Source organism: Cydia pomonella, chromosome 14 (assembly GCF_033807575.1).
Source record: "Cydia pomonella isolate Wapato2018A chromosome 14, ilCydPomo1, whole genome shotgun sequence".
NCBI lineage: Eukaryota > Metazoa > Arthropoda > Insecta > Lepidoptera > Tortricidae > Cydia > Cydia pomonella.
The window spans coordinates 16661990-16682745 of NC_084716.1; the positions used below are offsets into that span (position 1 = coordinate 16661990).

At 37.7% G+C, this 20756-nt stretch overlaps 2 protein-coding genes across 2 annotated transcripts in view; both read right to left on the reverse strand.

The window, feature by feature from the left end:
- The window catches only part of LOC133525076 (neuropeptides capa receptor-like), a 267296-nt gene extending 256612 nt beyond the window's left edge, over positions 1-10684 (reverse strand). Inside the window, exon 1 of the mRNA XM_061861307.1 lies at positions 8134-10684. Coding sequence (XP_061717291.1) covers positions 8134-8434 — 301 coding nt within the window. The 5' untranslated portion in view covers positions 8435-10684. The remainder of the gene's footprint in view (positions 1-8133) is intronic.
- Positions 10338-15565, reverse strand: LOC133525222 (ecdysone oxidase-like). Its single transcript, XM_061861510.1, has 6 exons — positions 14890-15565; positions 14033-14174; positions 13567-13717; positions 13286-13293; positions 11732-13244; positions 10338-10353 (listed from the first exon to the last, which is right to left on the reverse strand). The coding sequence occupies exons 1-6, from the start codon at positions 14938-14940 to the stop codon at positions 10338-10340; spliced, it is 1881 nt and encodes a 626-aa protein (XP_061717494.1). The 5' UTR covers positions 14941-15565.
- Between the last annotated feature and the right edge of the window lie 5191 nt (positions 15566-20756).

Below are 20756 nucleotides of genomic sequence, written 5' to 3' on the forward strand. Positions count from 1 at the left end.
GAAGATCAAGAAAATTGCTATTTTGGCATAGTTGCTATAAAATTTATTACAATAAAATGCAAGGAATCGAATGGTTAGTACCATTTTTTCTTTTTTCATTTTGAAAGTAAAATAAATTGTTTTGTGGTTTTGGAGCCTTGTATTTTTTTATTATCTTATTATGTCTTTTAAGATTCCACTTTGGATGGATGGGTCATTTTCTATCTATTAAGGTAAACTTTGCTTTAATATTCAACACGTGTCAAGTACTTGGATTAGACACCGAAACATTCTTACGAGACTATATTATTCATTTTAAATCACCTAAGCATATATATGCACTAAAGCGGCAAATATGATAAGCGTTGGAAATTTAAACCCAAATTAAATTGCCATCTTAGCATCTAGCTTTGATAAAGTTAAAACTACAGCTGTGCGGCTAAGTGGTAAAGTTAGGTTTAATCACAGCATTTGGAATGTATGTTTGCAAAAGTTTGCTTTAACCACTTTGCTAGACTAGCCATATTGAAACTGAACTCTAATAGCGTAAGTATACTTATTATTTTCTAAAGGCTGGAGCACACCGGGTGCCTGTGCGTAATCGTGGACGTCAACGCACACGCATCCGGTGTGCACAAGCGTTAAGACAAAAGTGGAGGACCTGCGCGAAATCGTCTTTTCATACAAACGTGAAGACTATGTTTGTATGAATTTTCCTCACTTATTAACATTATAGAAAATATTTTGACACAATTAGTCGTATGACTTAGGAGCATTTAAACATTTCTATGATATCGTTTTTTTTATACAATAATAAAAAAATCTAAAAATTCAAGCTTAGGGGCATAGCTATGGTTAATATACATCAAATTACAAATTAAATTAATTATCTAATAGAGACGTACAAAATACTATCTGGGCACTATGACTTCAAGGATTTTGAATAGATGTTCAAGCTCAAAACAACAACCGTCTGAGAGGTCATCACTTAAAGCTAGAAAGGCATAGGTCTCACAGTAACCCATAAAACACTTTTACAGTACATATGGGGCTACTTTATAGCACTAGTGCGAGAAGTAGCATATTACGTTACTGTGTCGAACATTTAAAGGGCCATATGTACTGTAAAACGTTGTACGATACATGTGCGAATAGGTAATTCGCAACTCGTGTCGATTTAAAACACTCCCTTCGGTCGTGTTTTAATTTATCGCCACTCGTTTCGAATTTCCTATTTTTCGCACTTGTATCGTAATGTACTATTTCAGCAATCAATCGGTGAGGGCTTGGAACAAACTCCCAGAAGATGTGATTTTAGCACAAAATGTGAACCAGTTTAAAAATAAATTAGACAAGCATATTATATAAGCGCTAGTGGCCTAGCGGTAAGAGTATGCGACTTGCAATCCGGAGGTCGCGGGTTCAAACCCGGCTCGTACCAATGAGTTTTTCGGAACTTATGTACGAAATGTCATTTGATATTTACCAGTCGCTTTTCGGTGAAGGAAAACATCGTGAGGAAACCGGACTAATCCCAACCAGGCCTAGTTTACCCTCTGGGTAGGAAGGTCAGATGGCAGTCGCTTTCGTAAAAACTACTGCCTACGCCAAATCTTGGGATTAGCTGTCACGCGGCCCCCAGGCTCCCATGAGCCGTGGCAAAATGCCGGGACAACGCGAGGAAGATTTATTCACAAGCATATTATATCTACTACTCGTTCATGATAACTATCTTTATGAATACTGGATACAGGTCATATCAGTTGACATAACTGCCTGCCTGCTTATTAAATAATAATAATAATAAATTATATAAAAATATTTTCCACAATATCAATATCCAGAGAGGGAAATGGGGACTACGTTCATATGCAGAAGCGGCCGTCCCCTTTTCTCTTAAAGGTTGTTCGGGAAAGAAAAGTTATGTGCACGTAGGTGATCAAGAGGGGCTCGTGTTTTATCAGTTACTATAAGGTCTGGATATTGTGTTTAAACACTATTCAGACAGCCTCCGCCTCAGCTGCCACCTTACAGTAAACCGCAGCCAAATAACACTAGGCCCTACTCATAGTGTTGTGTTCCTGCCGGTGAGTAAGGTTGCCAGAGCTCAACGAGAGGAGGGAGGGTTGTTAGGGTCGGCAACGCGCATGTAACTCTGGAGTTGCAGGCGTACATAGGCTACGGAGACTGCTTACCATCATGCGGGCCGCATGCTTGTTTGCCACCGACGTAGTTAAAAAAACAGCATAAGGATCAAATCATACATTAAAGTCCTAACATAACATAATTTTATACATAAACAATAGGTTGTTACATAGGTGTAAGTGTGCCATATAAAATAACGGGTTAACGTGGTAAATTCACTTTTTCGTATGATTCGTTTTTGAATAAATCGTGTTTTGCTTGTACAATCTACCAAACCAAATTATCAGCAGAAAAACCGCAAACTTAATAATAATTACTGCTAACTTCGCAATAAATTGTTTCGCCTTTTTTTATTGAAAAATTAGAAGTAAATTTCGAATGTATTTGAAATAATAATATACAAAATGCATACCTATTCGTGTAATAGATATATACGATTTGTCCATGACTTAAAGTCAACTCTGATAGCATGTTATTTTGTTCATTTGCTTAAATAAACATTACGCTTACAAATATCCTTTGAGGATCTGAGAAATATTGAAATATTCAAATGCCGGAAAACAGATTAATAACCGGATACAAAGACGCGTTTATATTTACTAAGCATGATAAATATTTTGAATACCTACATAAATAAACAATATTAGATTTTTTTTTATTAAGTACATATCTTTGACGTTTCGTTCACCTTACTTCCTCGGTCATTACACTTTTTTAAACCATACAAAAATTCATAACTTCTTGTCAAGTAATTAGATTTCAAATTTGATTGACTCAATCGATCGTTTCTCGGTCATCTTGCCACTCTAAAAGTTAAGTATTTTAAAGCCCGACCAGAAATATATGATCATTGTCAAGAGGACGCTGTTATTCTCATGTATAGAGTGACAGTTCAGTTTAGTATGGAAAATTTAGATACAATGAAATTCCGTAATATATCGCGTGATCATATTTTAATGGTCAGGCTTTGTTTGTTTGTTTGTTTCTTTATTTGCTATTATAAGATACAAGTACAAGTATCATGCAAAATTGTATACAATAAAATAAACTTAGCCTAAATCATGCGTAACATTCAAAATGAAATTTAAAATAACATTTGACAAAAGACTGATAAATATCCTAACTAACCTAAAGATAAGCACCTAAGTTTAAATGATTATGAAAATACTCTATTTTATATGTGTTATATAGTATTATAATAAATAATGTATTATTCTATCATATTAAACTGCTTATAACGAAACGTAAAGTTTGTAAAGAAGTATCCCTGAACAACGTCGTGCAACACGTGACACATTTAAACATATTTACCGAGTGAACTCATTCAATCGAACTTCTTTACAGTTGGGTTCACCTAAAGAGCTCCTAGAAACTATATTTTCCTCTCCGATTCCTCTGTCGTAGGAACTCGATTTATTCGAAGCATATGAGGCTAGTAAATATGATGAATGTATTTAACTATTGAAGTGAAAACTTCTTCAGGCGCTTCTTCTTCTTCTGCGTCGCGTTGTCCCGGCATTTTGCCATGGCATTTTGCCAGGTGTAGGCACTAGTTTTAAAGAAAGAGACTGTCATTTGACCTTCCAACTCAGAGGGTAAACTAGGCCTTGTTGGGATTAGTCCGGTTTCCTCACGATGTTTTCCTTCACCGAAAAGCGACTGGTACATATCAAATGATATTTCGTACATAAGTTCCGAACAACACTGTTAGCATTACCGTAGCCAATACCTGTCCGTCCATCCTCGGCTTTACTCGCTGCTTTACAAAGCTGCGATTTGGCATGGTTACATAAATCATGCATGGCGATAGAACGGTAAAATAAAAAATTCAGACATTTTTTTAGGGTTGTACCTCCCATACAATACAATATTTATTGAAAAAAAAATCTGGCTTTGATCCAATAGTGTGGGACATTCAATTAAAAGTTTTTTTTTATATACTCCGAAAGAAAAAAAATGTTGCCCCTTTCCCCCCGGATTTTGTTAGAGAGGTGGGGACCTCCTGGGGGGGAGTGACGGGAAATGAGAGAGTGGACGAGTTGGCTAGGATGGGGGCGGAGACGGAATATATGGGTCCGGAACCGGCTCTGCCCATGTCAGCGGATGTCACGAAGGGAGTCATAGAAAAGGTAAAAGAGATGGAAGCACAGAGAGATTGGGAAAAAGAGACTGGATGCAGACAGTCGAAGATGATGATTAAAGGTATAGATCACAGGAGAACCAGGTATCTTTCAAAGCTAGGTAAGAGCAGTCTGAGACTACTGACGGGTATCATTACTGGTCACAACACTCTTATATATATAGTCCTCCTCATCGATTTCGATGACGGCGACCTCAGCAATTACGGATTACACCGATTATGGGCCCTAATGTGGCTGGCCAGGCCGAACTTGGTCTTAAAGACACTTTTGCAGGTGTTACAATATAGTTGACCAGACGCGTTGTATATATACGTGTAAGAGGGCTTCGGTCTCTCTTTACGTTGTTGGCGTTTGGTATCTAAGGCATTGAGGCGGTTTTTCTCACAGAACACTTAACAGACATCTTAAGATAATGGAAATCAGTAGAGATGCCTCCTGTCCATACTGTGGTAAAGAGGAGACTAGCTTACACTTACTATCTGAATATATTATGTATGCGGCACCGCGATATAAAATATTCGGTAGAGACATTCTGGAAGAAAACGAACTAAAGGATGTTGAACTTAAAGATGTCCTTCTGTTCTGCAGGAAAACAAGAAGATTTGAGGAGAATAGTGTGGGAATGTCGCCGGGATAGTAACCTGCAGCTCCAACCTCAGGGAATTGGGCTGAATGAACGCGACACGTGATCGACAGCCCGCCTGATTCCGGACGGGCGTCCCTACACTACATCTACATCTACATCTCTAACAAAATCCGGTTTAAATAAACCGTAACTAAATCGGTCGTCAGATATCATTCATTCAGATATTATTCTTTGTCATACATCAGAATGATACTTTAATCATATTCTTTGACGACCGGTCTGGCCTAGTGGGTAGTGACCCTGCCCATGAAGCCGATGGTCCCGGGTTCAAATCCCGATAAGGGCATTCATTTGTGTGAAGAACACTGATATTTGTTCCCGAGTCATGGGTGTTTTCTATGTATTTAAGTATTTATTCATATTTATATATATTATATATATATCGTTGTCTAAGTACCCATAAAATCAAGCCTTATTGAGCTTACTAACTTAGTCAATTCGTGTAATATTATCCTATGATATTTAATTATTTATTTACCTATCGTGTGTCTCGCCCGACCAATACGTGTACGGACAAGTACGAGCGAAATGCACGATAACTAAATAATATGATTAAAGTATCATTCTGATGTATGACAAAGAATGCTGTCGACCGGTCTGGCCTAGTGGGTAGTGACTCTGCCTATGAAGCCGATGGTCCCGGGTTCGAATCCTGGTAAGGGCATTTATTCGTGTTATGAGCACGGATATTTGTTCCTCAGTCATGGGTAAATGATTCAAATATCACTCTGATGTTAGTGTACGTTTGACTTAGCTTGATAGATCTGTATAAATATAACATTTACACAAAGATTAAACAGTAACACCTAAACCTGTTCGGCACATGCCCAAAGTAAATAACTCATCAAATGTGTGTCTATAATGAAGTTTTCTGTATTATCGTACAGTAAAGTTTAGGCAATATATTTTTCACCACACCAACTGGTAAAGACCCTCTTGAGTGTTCAAAAACTAATGAGAAAGTTACATTTTATCCACATGTGGGGCAAAGTAATCAAATACAAATTTTGAGTTGTTTCCTTATGTTACCTGGTAGAAATTAACTTGTAAATGATAAAATTTAAGTGTGAATGTAATTTTTTTATTATGTTCATTTGGATTTCGTTTGCTTTGATTTTTTTTGGTATTTCATAGCTAGTATTTTCCTCGCGTTGGTATGGTGAAAAATATTGTGTTTCACTCGGAGGCAAAGTTTGTTTAACCCTCGGGCCTGAAAACCCTCGCAACGCTCAAGATTCCACTTCACGAACCACTCGCTACGCTCGTGGTTCAATTTGTATCAATATTAGCACGAGCGATTAAACTATAATTTTGCCCCCTTGTAACACAAATAACCACACTAGCTCGTAAATCTCTTTATTCTTCAAAAACGGATGAGAAAGTTACATTTTATCCACAAGAGTGGCAAAGTAAGGTGATGCAAATTTTGAATTGTGTCCTCATGTTGACTGGTAAAATTAACCATAATAAACATTAAATGATACCTACATATTTAATAGTCTTCATTTGGATTTGATTTGTACTGTTTTATAGTCAGTTTTCCATAGGTTGATGTGGTAAAAAAAATTACTTACGATAGGTAGCAAAATTAGTTTAACCCTCGTGCCTTAAAACCCTCGCAACATTACACTCGTGGTCCAATCTTGATATCATTCGCTTGCTCGGGTATCACGGGATATTAGCACGGGAAGGTAAACGACAACTTTACCCCCTCGTAAAATAAATACTTATTACTTTGTATTTATTTTTCGTGTTTTTTTATTATATTTTTTATACTACGTCAGTGGCAAACAAGCATACGGCCCGCCTGATGCTAAGCGGTTACCGCAGCCTATGGAGAGCTTGCAACTCCAGAGGTGTTACATGCGCGTTGCCGACCCTAACACCCCGCACCCTCGTTGAGCTCTAAGTATTATATTTACATTTTTATGACTGCTTATGAATATTATATACAAAATTCTTAATCTGAATCTCTTCTCTCTCTGGATCTAAACAGGTGGATAGACATAAGGGAAAGAGGGAAATTTACCTACGGAACCCTAACCAGATGTGTAATATTTGGAAAGGCATTAAGCCGTCATCTAATAAGTGGAATCACTCAATTGCGTCGTTAGAAATGCCATTCATATTTGCCAGGAAATTAATACCGACGCACGTTTGATCTTTTTGGGGTCCTCCACAAATGAACTCTTGTGAGGAAAGGGGACGATCAATTCTCCATACGTAGTCGCCATTTTCCTCTCTGAATATTGACACTATGGAAAATATTTTTACATCATTTGATGTATATTAACGATAGCTATGCCCCTACACATATATTTTGTAAACCTTTTTTTGGAACGAAGTCCTTTATCGGACGGTTGGCGGCTAGGCGAAAAAAGTGTAATATTTTTCCGTCCCGGCCCTCTTTTTTTTAAATTCATTCTCGAGCGCAATTAGCAAACAGCCATGTAGAAACAGGCGAGGCGGTAATAGCGACGATCCGGGTTCAGTCCCAAGATGTGTATGCAGATTGCAAATATTAAGTAATGTTTGGAATTATGTTTATTAAGTCAATAGTTGTGCAACGAAGGGTGTAAGTCAAGTTTTGTAAACGAGGTCTTTAGATGCACGACAACTGCAGGCTGGAGTGCATTAAAGACTTGAGTTTGCAATATTCTTACCCCTGGAGTTACGCACAATGTTTTTCATCACACTTCGCAAGTTCGCACAGACCTATCCGGCGTTCAGCTACGACTGAAAATTCTGTAAAAATATTGTAAGCTGCTAATAATATAATCAAATTAATAAAAAAATACATAAAAAACAAAAATAAATTATAAACGTTAGTATTTTAAAAGAAAACTGATTTATACTTGGTTCGTATGAATTAGTGACACAATATTAAAAAATGCAATAAAATAGTTTTTTCCTCACGCGCGGGAACAATATAATTATGCCTTTGTCCTTCAGATCTGCATGAGATAAGATCTTTTTCGAGCAAGTTTGATAAAAATTAAATTTCAGCTTGTCGTTTTAAAATGACAGTGTAATTGTATGGGAGTGGCTTTTTGCCAGAGGGTTCGTGAGACTTTTAATACGCTTTCCCGCAATTTTTCACTAGTCCTGAACCTCTTTTTTATACACTTTCTCACGGTTAATACGCTTTTCCGCGATGTGTTTTTGACGTGTCCGTTCTAAATATTCTTAACCGGGATTTACTGTAATGAATAAATAACTTACCGAACATCAGCAACAGCAGATCACTGACCGCCAAGCTGAACAGATAATAGTTAGTCGCCGTATGCAGTCCTGGATGCTTCACAATCACCACACACACGCAAATATTCCCCACCACGCCAGTCAAAAATATTACCACAAGCACTATACTTATGGGAATAATTTCGTTCAGAGGCAAACGCCGGGAACCCATCATCCACCATAGCATTTCTTCTTCACTGCAGTCGAAATATGTCAAATTGTTGCAACGATTGTAAAAGTCGTCAATCGTTTCGTTTTCACGCAGCTTCAATTCCATTGCCATTTTCTTTTCGAAACTTTTACCTAAATATTTTCAACACATCCACACTACGTACCTAGAATAAAATTCCAGTAATCATCGAAAAATCACTAACATCTAGCGAAAAAGTCAATCTAAAACTAAAGTTGCAAATTAATTAACATTATTGAATTTTTAATTTCACATTTATCAACACGAGAGTTTTCCCATTCAAAAACTTTTCAGTTTCAAACGACAATAGCTTAAAGTCAGTTTCACTTTGAAATCGCAATTAAATTAACGTCAAGGTATTATTAAAAACATTTATAGTTACGTTTTGTTCAATGAAAGTACAGAATTCAAACCGATTCGCGATAGAAAACTTCGGTACCGCTGGAGAAGCGGCGCGTGTGCCTCTCATACGAACGAGCGCCGACTGACGCTGGATCGGAGACGCGACTTGCTGATCCAAGCATACCATCGTCCTGTCGACTGACTATTTCTATACCTTATTGCGAAACCATAAGGGTCAATGGTGGTCAGGTTGTTAAACAGAGGCGGAAAATTAATAAATTAATGAAATCATTTCAAAGCAAAGAGCAAGTAACGAGGCACAGCAACTCCGGAACCACTTCACTTTTTTAGGGTTTCAGGAGTCTATATAGCTCGACAAAAACTAGATTGCCTATTATATGTAATAGACATTTACGTATTTTGTCCTGCAAATCTCATAAAAAAAGCAATGATAATAAGCTCCGGAGATACGATAAGGGCATACGACACGCCCCCGCTGTAAGCTTCGAGGGATTATTTTTGGTCCAGATTTATTTGATTATCGCGCCAATAAATATTTTATTCTAATCGCTGTTTCTCGCCTACAAGAAACGCTGTTTTAAAGTTATATGAGGCACTGAGTACAGTTATAGTATATTATACAGTTTTTTAACTGCTGTATCGGAAACTATATAGAACAAAAGTTTTTAGAGATCTACTATAACCCGCGACCTGGAGCGAGCCCAACTTACAGATACGACAACCCAGGACAGACCGTCCTGGCGCCTTAGAACGAGGAGAGCCGACCCCAAATAATAGGAAGTGGCAAGGAAGAAGAAGAACAAAAGTTTTTAGAGATATGTATTGGTTTTCCTATGCCAATGTACAAATCTCATAACTTTATAAAAATAAATATGCATTTATTCCGGCGACGGGCATAAGCCCGCGACTACGTCGATGATTGACTGTCCTATGCTCGGGCCTCGAGTTATCTTCATATAAACTGGGTGACAGGTTACATTTTAACCGGCTTTCAAGAAGGGTCTCTCTAAGCCTCTCTATAAAAAGTCCGTAATCGGGTTATAGTTTTCAAACACCTCAATTGTTATTGTTTATAAAGCTGTTGGCGCATGAAATAATTAACTACGAAATAGGGCACACTGTGAGGCAAATCTGATCAAAACTAGCATTTCTTTCAAATTTGAAAAACTGTTTTAATAGATTCTTCCAATCCAATAAAAAAAAACACTAACTCGCTAGCCAAGTGGCTTTCCGTTTACTTTTGGCATTGTATGTATGCATATTTTAGACGGTTCACACGTTTGTGATGTGTTTCTATAATGATTATAATTAATAAGTTAGCATGTAAAAATACTCAAACACAATACTGTATTGTTAATGAAATAATAAAGAATTGATTCGGAGAAAAAAAAGCTTTTGGGTGAATATTAGTCTGACGTGAGAATAAAAACAAGTTAGTGCGACATGAATTATTTATTGTACCGTATACAATTACCGTATACATTGTACGTCATAAAGTTTAATAAAGAAATACAGTACAATATACATAGTTAGCAGCGATTTTTGGTAGCCCAGACAGTACAAGCGTTATTCTATGAAATTATGACGTTTATTTAACACTTACACAGTCTGGGCTATCAAAATCGCTGCCAACTTAGCTTGGTCTGACTCTAAAAGAAAGAATTAGCATAGAAGATATTAAAAGCACATTAGCAAAGCGTAAATAAAAGCCAAAGCTAAAAGCATATTTCGGCGCACTGCGAACAGTTTTCAAAAAAAATTGAAGATAATTATTGTTGACCGTAAGTTTGTTTAATCATATCGGACAACTTCTCTCCAATCACAGGGGCGGATTAAGAAGGCGCGGGGCCCTTAGCACAATAGCTCGCGGGGCCCCCTGGTTTGAAAAAAAAAAGATTAAGTGCGAGTCGGACTCGCACCCCGAGGATTCAGTACCATCACAACATTTTTACGATGTCTTAATTTTTTTTTAGTTCTCGATTAGTTATGTTATGCAGTGTATCTTATAGTTGCGCCATGTCCGTCTGTCCGAGGGTTTGCGCCGTGATCGTTAGTGCTAGATAGCTGTAATTTGGCATGGATACATAAATTATGCATTGCGACAGTACGGTGAAATAAAAACTACTTATAAAAAAAATTAGGGTACCTCCCATTCAAAATGTTTTTTCTTTATTTTATTTTTGCTTTGACCCTACAGTGTGGCGTATGGTTGGATAAGGTCTTTCAAAACGAATAACGGTCTTCAAAACGTCAATATTGTATTGTCACCGATTTTTCCCTAGTATGCGAATTTTTTGATTTCGGCTCGCCTGCTGTTCGGCCTTAGTTCTTGCTCTAAAGTACGACTTGCTGGTATACTTTAGGTATCGGGCCCTATGCAGGGCTTTACATCCGGCCTACGTGAATGCAAAGCCCTGCATAGGGGCCCCGCTGTTTTCTTTTTATAAGGGCTATGCAGTAACTCGGCATATTTCGGGCGCCCGGCCAGCCGTAGAGGAGCGCGTCATTTGGCCTACTACGAGTTCAAAGCTGATCATCATTAGGCATTAGCTGTAAGGTGCAATTTGTTATTTGAAATAATACATAAATAAATAAATCATCCTTCCTTGCTTTTCAATAATATGTTTTTTTTATCTTCTTTTGTTCGTTTCCGAGCTCTGCTGTTTCCTGCAGCTTAGCCATGCACAAAAGTTTTGAGACACTGCACCTCCGGTTTTATGTTAAACTCTGCTCTTGGTCTTTGCGTAAGCCTAAAAGTTATTTAAATTTGGTATCGTCATAAAGAAAATTTTACAGGATAATAAAAAATAATAATAATAGATCAATATAAGTCAGTAACATGACTTACGAAACAAATACATTGTAAATAAAATGTGATAGTACAGGATCCGCGGAGTGCGAGTTCTACTTGAACTTGGCCGGTTGCACGTGCCAAAATCGCATGGCCAGGGTCGGAGCGCGGGGCCCCCCTTAGGCGCGGGGCCCTTAGCATATGCTTTTTCTGCTGTTCGGTTAATCCGCCACTGCCCAATCATAATAACTGGTGCATTCAAGTTGCCACTGGTGAGGCTTGGCATAATGCTGGCGTCGCCAATCCTTAACCCTGTCACTCCTCGTACTCTCAACTCAGGGTCCACCACGCTCTTACCCTCCACACCCATCACACAAGTCCCCGCTGGATGCCACTGAGTCGACGCAGTGTTCAATGCCAGGCACTTCCAATACTCATGAGTGTTAAATTCTATATCAGAGCATTGAGGCACCTTTATATCCACTACCTCAGAGTTTACGCTTCTCATATACTCGCTGTCTAAAACTTCCAAATAATGCTTTGCTATTTTTGCATGCTTATCCAAGTCTGCCTCGTTTTCATAGTAACCAAGGAAGATTTTTGGCTTATCTTCAGGATTTTTGCTTCTGAGCTCGATGTGCCCTCTGGAATCAGGATGCAGCATAGCTAATGCAGCTACGAGAGTTTCCTGCTTCTGGCTCGCCTGTGCAATAGCCGTGCAGATCTTATCTTCCAGCCCAAATACGTAAGAACAAACGAGAGTGCTGAATACAGAAGCGGCTGGAGCCACATACACCTGTGCTTGATAATCGGGAACTGAGCTATTTTTGGATAACGCTATATGTCCCGTTATGGCTGGAATAGGGAATTGGTCCAAATTTGTCAATACTTTAATGTTCTGAGGTACTGATTTGAGTCCTTTTTTTCCTGTTAATATTACGAAATAATAATAATGATCTTGTAAATTTTGACCGACTAATGGCGAATCTAGCAGTACTTCAATTCCCATATCGATTAAATGCTGTTGCGGTCCGATACCTGATAGCATTAATAACTGAGGTGTGTTGATAGAACCACCCGATAATATCACTTCTTTGAAAGCGTAAAGACTGATAACTTCTTTATCAGGTAACTTCACCTCTACCCCGATAGCTCTCAGATTTTCATCGAAAAGTATTTTCGTGCATAAAGTATTTTTGAGGACATATAAATTTTCGCGAGATTTAATTGGGCGGAGGAAAGACACTGCAGTGCTTTGGCGTCTTTTATCATACACTGTGAATGGGGGAAGCGCATAACCAATCTGCTCGTGGCCATTTGTGTCGATAAGAATTGGATGTTTTTCACCAAAAGCGCTTAGATAAGAGTCCAGAGTATTCATAGTTTCTTCATCCCATTTTAGAAGTGACACTCCCAGGGGGCCTTCAGTGTTGTGTAGGTCGGCTGATCCGGCTGCCAAAACTTCAGGACTTTTGAGTCCTTCGCTCTTTTTGAAGTAATGTGTCACGTTGTCCCAGTCCCAACCGATGCCTCCTTGGCTTACCCAGTTCTCGTAGTCACCCTTGTTCCCCCGCACGCAGTACATGTAGTTGGCGCCGCTAGACCCTCCGAGCATCTTGCCTCGGGTGAGATGGACAGTTTTAGTTTTGTGAGCTTGGCAGGAGAACCCGTCATCTTCGCTGTAATAATTCCAGTCAGCCATAGAGTAGTCTAGAAAAGGGAACAAGCCTGGAATCTGAAATAAAATCACTTGTTATTTGAGAAATTTTGTATGAGAGTATTTAACAAACAAAAGTTGCTCGAAATTGACTTTGGTGGATATTTAGAAACGTTTTCATAACGTCAATTTGTCCTATTTTTTGAGGGTGGAAGAGGACAATGTATGGAAGCAACTAAATTGATAATGAAATATCAAATATTTCGACGCGGTTTTTTGTTTTCTTTTTGAAAGCAAGTTTTGTAGCGATGGTTATTTGATATGTTTTATCAACAGCCATTTTATTGCATTGGGGATTTTATTTTATTTATAAATTCTACTTGTCTACTTAAAAAAGTCAACCAACATCCCTACGAGGAAGTCAAACTTACAACCGAGTCTATAGGTGGGTTGTCACCAGCCTCAATAAGCAGGATCTTCCAATTAGTTATCTCCGAGAGCCTCGCTGCTATCACGGCCCCTGCCGATCCCGCGCCCACCACGATGAAGTCGAACTGGTCACCATCTGTGTCAGAATAGTTATTTCATGCCTTACACGTGGAAAATATTTTAAAATATTTTTATACGTGGGAGGAAAATGGGCACTACGTTTGTATGGAGAAGCGATCTCGCGCGGTTGTTCGCTTTCCTCTTAAAGATAAATGAGCTCCCTGTCCAGGTTTTCTTGAGGGACTACAGTATGGGTTTCATCAAAAAAGGAGTGTAAAGGGCATGTTACATCCCTGAACTTGTAGGAGTAGGTTACGGTTACTACTTACCATCAGGCAGCCGTGGGCTTGTTTGCCACGACGTGGTATAAAAAAATGGTCATTAAACATACCGAACACTGTGGCTTGCGGCGGATAGTTGTCAGCTCCTAAGTGGAGAACTGCCAGGCCTGCTAGAGCGACCTGTATAAGTTTGACCAGCCGGGGCAAGAACGCCACTTCAGACGTGGATATGATATAACTAAGGAGGCCCATCTGTAATGAAATCATTACATAGTGAAATTAATGAACAAATATAAAATGAACCGAAGAAAAAATACAGGGACTTCCCTGTATTTTTTTCTTACACTTGTATGTCGAGCCCCGAAGTTTGCAATATTTGTACCCCCGGAGAACACAATGTTTTTCATCACACTCGAATCTATGTATTAATATAGGGTTCCGTACCGTTCCATACACGACACGAAAAAAGCAACATACTAAACGAAAAAATAATCGTACAAGCAAAAGGGTACATCTTTGTGATACTTCCGTCATTTTATTACAACAAGAGATTATTAAAAGAAAAGTCAAAAGCCGTTTGACCAATCATGATCGATAGTACATATATTGTTAAATAAGAGATGAAAGCCAACCATTTCTGATGAGGTATTTTGGCGCCAATAATCCGAGTTATGATGGAGGGGCTTTTCGCCCACTCAACTTTTCATTTCAAATACGAGGAAAGTAAAATATATGTGTATTTTATAAAACATTACGTAACCATTGTGACCGCGGCCGGCAAAAAGTCCCACTGTGTCGCTTGCCATAAGGACGCCTTCACAGGTTACTCGTATAAAGAATTAAAGATACAAGCAAATCTCATCCTTATGGCAAGTAACAAAGTGGGACGTTTTACTGGCCGAGGTCACATTTAGTAAAAGTGTCGTTATTTAAGGAATCAGGAGTTAAATATCAGAATAAAAATTACACAATAAATCCATTCCGAAGTTAGTTTTGATTGATAACCGTAATAGTGCATTGTGCACAACGAGGGGGGTAAGTAAAATATTGGAAACGAGGGTGTTAATTTACGACAGCCATAGGCTGGAGTGCATTAAAGACCCAGTTTGCAATATTGTTACCCCCGGAGTTACACGCAATAATTTTCATCACACTGGCGAAGAAAAAACTAAATTTAAAGCGAAATAATTCTTAAATATACGGTTGTGATTCAAACAGTCGTCTGCCTAATTGTCATTTTTGAAGTATAACATTCAAGTATAACGTCGCACAGAAAATAAATCTCACTAACCTCTTACTCCGCAGATGGTTTAAGGAATATTAATTAAGATTTAATAACATCCGAGAATTTAAAGACTTCCGAGACGTTATTATTTACACATCTTGCAGGTGATATTCATTTGTATGCAAAAAAAATGGCTTGAACAATTGTTTCAACTATTTATCGATATCGATACTTTTCATTTGATTTTTTGCATGTGATTCCTATAATCTTGTATAAACATTTATTTTGGATTTATGAGCAGAAAAACACGAAAACGTAAATCATACGATAAAATAAAACGGGACTTCGCGTTTTAAATTACACGTTAAAATATATCCGTTACAATTGCGTTGCAGCCCCTTTGTGTTGCAAGTCCTTTACGATGGCAGTACGCTCTTGTTTTGAAGGTTTGAAATGTTTGAAGGTCGTATCGCTACGACATAGTTTAGCGGTGCGAGGCAGGGAGTTTCTGGAGAAACGCATACCAACCATCTTAGTGGTGACGATGGAAATGTTGTCGCGTAGGGCTATGGCGGAAAGAAACGGCACGGATTAATCCGAACAGGCCGCGTAGCCAACATGCAAATCGCTTACGCTCCGTAGCGATCGAAACGCAACTGTCACTGTCGCATTAATACGGAAGAGTGAGAGAGACGAAAAGCGTTTCGTTGTCGTAGCTAGGCCGGCTGTTCCTCGGAGCGCAATACGATAGAAAATGCAGAGCGACACTAAATCTCTATGCAGCGCCAAGGAGTCAAGCCAAACTAAAATTATGCTGGCAGCCGACAATTTGAGTCGCTCTCCGTTGAATTAGGTCCTGTTACTGGGCAATCCATGAGATGGACCCAGATGTTACAGTATCACATTTCCCAGAAAAGGATAAAAATGTTTATTTTTTCGATGTTGCGGTCAGAATTCTTCTGTAGGTATAAGAGAAGGAATGATCTACGGATATTAGAAGAATAGATAAACCAATCTAATTTCAACAAATGGTGTCCACAAATCTACGATGTCCAACCTGAAGCTATTAAATCATTTTATTACAGAGGCAATGGATTAAGTTAATCAGGTCAATCATTTGCACGGACTATAGTAAAGCTTTCGATCGTATTGACCACAAGTTGCTTATTGTGAAACTCCAACGCTTAGGGATAAATGGTGACCTGTTGAGGTGGTTTTCTTCATATAATATATTAACAACCGATCTCAAGCTGTTTTTATAAGTAATTATGTTTCTGGTTGGGTTAATGTTCCAAGTGGTGTCCCACAAGGATCTTTGCTCAGTCCTTTGATTTTTTTTTTATTGATGATAACTCTGAATGCTTCAAGTTTTCTAGGTTGCTTTGTTTCGAAGGTGATATGAAAAATATTGTTCAGATTAAATCAGACCAAGATTTTGCTCTTGTACAAACCGATCTCAATCGTCTTGGTAAAGTTAAAGTCAAAGTATATATTCTTTATTCAAATAGGCCTAGCAACAAGCACTTTTAAATCGTCAAATTTCACAAATATCATCTTAATCTAAATATCAGAGTCTCAAAAAAAAACATTGAATTATTATATATATATGCTCCTGACCGTTTTCGGCCACGGCGACTGCTTGAACTCCTTTTTTGGCGTTCATGTGCTCTCGTGTGGCTGACGTAGCCGATCTTGTTGGCAAAGACCCGTGCGCACAACGGGCACGAGAGGACACCATCAATACAATTATAGCTGATCACCGCTGGTGGTCGGGCTTTCAGCTCATCCCTCTTGTCGTCCAGATCTGTTTAACGACGGGATTCAAAAATATCCGTATGTTTCTTAATCAAAGATCTCCACACAGGGCGGTTAGCGGCCTGCTTTTCCCACTGTAGGGGCTCAATGTCGCAGTTCTTCATATGGCGTTTAAGCACGTCCTTGTACCTGAGGAGTTGTCCGCCTTGCTTTCGCTTGCCTTCCTCCAACTCGGAATAAAAGACGCGCTTATCCACTCGACCCTCCACCATTCTTGAATTATTATAAACATGGTAAACTTAATGATAAGAATTTCACAAAAGGATCGTCAAACACCAAAATTGTATAAAAATACTAGTCTAGAAACTTTCTAGAATAAAATCTAAATGTCAAAAAATACGGTATATACACTGAATTATCAGTGGTAGTACATACCAAAGACGATTGAGATCGAGATATAGAGAAAATAATTTTGATCTTAACTTTCCTAAATGTCATGTACCTAGTTACTTTCTCACGGCAGAGTTCACCGATCACTTCTGTTTATGCTACAAATAATCAATATTTATTATTTAGATCTGGGCGTAATACATGATTCCAAATTACTATTTGACTCTCAATCTCAATGCTATCAATGCATTGTGAAGATCGCTACTAAGTCTCTTGGGTTCACAATGCGCAGCTCTTCCGATTTTACACAGGCAAAAACTGTCAAGATCCTGTATTGTTCATTTGTAAGAAGCAAACTCAAGTATACTTCCCAGATCCGGAACCCCTATTACAACGTTAATATAGATAGGGTCGAGCGGATACAGAGAAAATTCATAAAGTTTCTCTGCTATATATTACGTATCCCATATAACTCATCTAATATATTTCTTAGATATTTCTTGAAAATTACTGATGGCAGCATTGACTGTCCTGAACTGCTTAGTAGTAGTAGTGTTCGACACTCCTAATAGAGTTAAAAGGTATTATCCCTTTAACTTAAAGTAACAGTCTGTCAAGAGAGCACGATATTGATGTGTTTAATATAAATACGCAGTCTATACGCCGTATTTAACGCTTAAATTCTTTTAGTGAGCTTGACCTTTTTATTTTCTCTGTAATAAATAATGATTTTTGTCTTCAATAGTTTCTATTTTTAATCTATGTATGTACTTGCCTAGTCTACGCAGAATTGTTAGCTATATATACTTACTTACTGAAGATAACTTCTATGAAATTTCTATCTGTGAGAACCTATAATTGGCCTCCGATTGTTATACATATTGTTAATATGTTTAATATGCCACCAACAGGTTTTCCAATTAATAAATAAAAAAAATAATCAATCGTATTACGGAAGGTGGAGGTAAGGAAATAAATCTCCATCTACCAAAAAGTGTCATCAAAAAACCTTAAATAGGTGGCGCTACAATACCTAGAATACTTGAACAAAAAAATCAAATCATAGATAGCGCACTTCACTCCGTCAATAGCGCCTATAGGTTCTTAGCTACTCTAGCGCTAATCTGGAAAGATTTGGAACTATTATTTATAGCTAACAGCTGGACACTTTTGCAACAGTTCTACTAATGATAATAAGAGATGTCACTCCTCTTAATTCCACACTCCATAAATCGTATGTCATTATGAAAGTCGTATGGCGTTATGACGTTTTGGCCTCGCGAAAGAGGATGAACTGCCAGATCAAATGTCAACAGGTAACCCAAAATAAATCGATATCGATAGATCATTTATAAAATGGTCATGTGTTGGGGAAAAATTAAGCAATCAGTAAAACAATATCATTTAATTACATATGTTCACGCCGCTTCGCTACGTTTGCCATGAATTATACATTTATTCTAAGATCAACCTTGTTTCCAATACACAGAGGACATATTTGCATTGTATCGAGCCGCACCCAATCATGACACCTGAATATCGCGTGATATGTATAATTAGCCAATCACAGCTCCGCATCCTCACGACACATATGCCGGAGCCTTCAGCTCCCTACACTTGCTTTCCTATCGCCACACAAACCACACTATTCAAAGCCCTATATTTGTAACTCAAAAACTGTATTAAACAGTATTTATTATATTTGATTTGTGGTTTGCTTTCTAAAATATCTAACTCTTTGTTCCCATTTTTAGGGTTCCGTAGTCAACCCATTTTTAGGGTTCCGTAGTCAACTAGGAACCCTTATAGTTTCGCCATGTCCGTCTGTCTGTCTGTCTGTCTGTCTGTCTGTCCGAGGCTTTGCTCCGTGGTCGTTAGTGCTAGAAAGCTGAAATTCGGCATGGATATATAAATCAATAAAGCCGACAAAGTCGTACAATAAAATATAAAATTTTAATTTTTTTTGAGGGTACCTCCCCTACACGTAAAGTGGGGGTGATTTTTTTTTTGCTTCAACCCTACAGTGTGGGGTATCGTTGGAAAGGTCTTCCAAAACTAATAAGGGTCTTTAACAAACATTTTTTGATAAAGTGAATAGATTCGGAGATAATCGCTCCGAAAGAGAAAAAAAATGTGTCCCCCCCCCTCTAACTTTTGAACCATGGGTCCAAAAAATATGAAAAAAATCGTGGAAGCTTAAGAAAGACATTAAATAGCGGATATGATCAGTTTAGCTATTTTTGAGTTATCGCAAAAAGTTGCTCCCATAGTAAAAAGACTTACTTTAATTAGGTACTGATTATGCAAATTTGCCTATTTGTTTAACTCGCGTAAAAGGTACCGTTTCATCCCTTGGTTAACAATTTACTATACTTTAAGTTCCAGTTTAGCTTATTGTGACGGAAGAGTAACTACGGAACCCTACACTGAGCGTGGCCCGACATGCTCTTGGTCGGTTTTATTATTTCTAATAAGAGCAATAGCTCTCAAGCAAGACTGACTGTAAATCGTCAGTAGCAGAGCGTTAATGAGGTACTATTTATAATACATCGTGTATTTTTGATACGATCGCATACTCATAAGGTAGTTAGTTTTGGCCCTAATGAACACACTTTCATAGGTTATATAAAAGAAAAAGAAAAGTCTATATGATAGTCGGTATTAATCTAAATCTCTAATCACTAAATCTTTTGTAACTTTTTGTGCTAATAAATATTTCTTACCTTATTCTTTAAGTCAAAACGTAGACCTTCACTACGCTTCGGTCAATTATTGCAGGTGACTAAATAAACATCCTGTATATAACTTTTTTTGGTAATTTAATATATGCAAATTCATACTTCATGGTATATGTTTGCCCAAATGTATGTCTGCCTGAACGGAACAGGCAAATGTATATTTGCCTGTTCCGTTCAGTTCAAATATACTTTAAACATGTAGGCCTAGCAACAAGCACTTACGAATAGTAAGACAGTAGGTACGTATTACATATTATTATCTTAAGCTAATATTATCAGAGCAATTTATTGATGTAAATATTATTCCATATATAAATACTAATGAATATAATTTAAGGATCAAATTTAATAGGTACTAAGAATTTCACAAAATATCGTCAGTCGTCAAAAAAAAAATTGTATAAAAAATACTAGTTGTATAAAATAAAAACAATAAAGGAAGTACTTACATACATTGGAATATCCATTTCATCATCATTATTCAAATATAATAAATAATTAATCATTTCGAATCACAATTAATCCCACGTTGTTTTATCCAGGGATCGGAACCGGTTTTTTGCAAAAACATCGAAATAACCATATATTTCGGTTTATTTTATACTCTAAATGTAGGACTCAGTTGTGTTTTCAGATAACGACTTCGTATTATTAGATTGCCTAATTAGAAATGAAGTAATTAACAAAGAACGAAAAAATACCGTTTTCGTTCCCATACAAAAAATA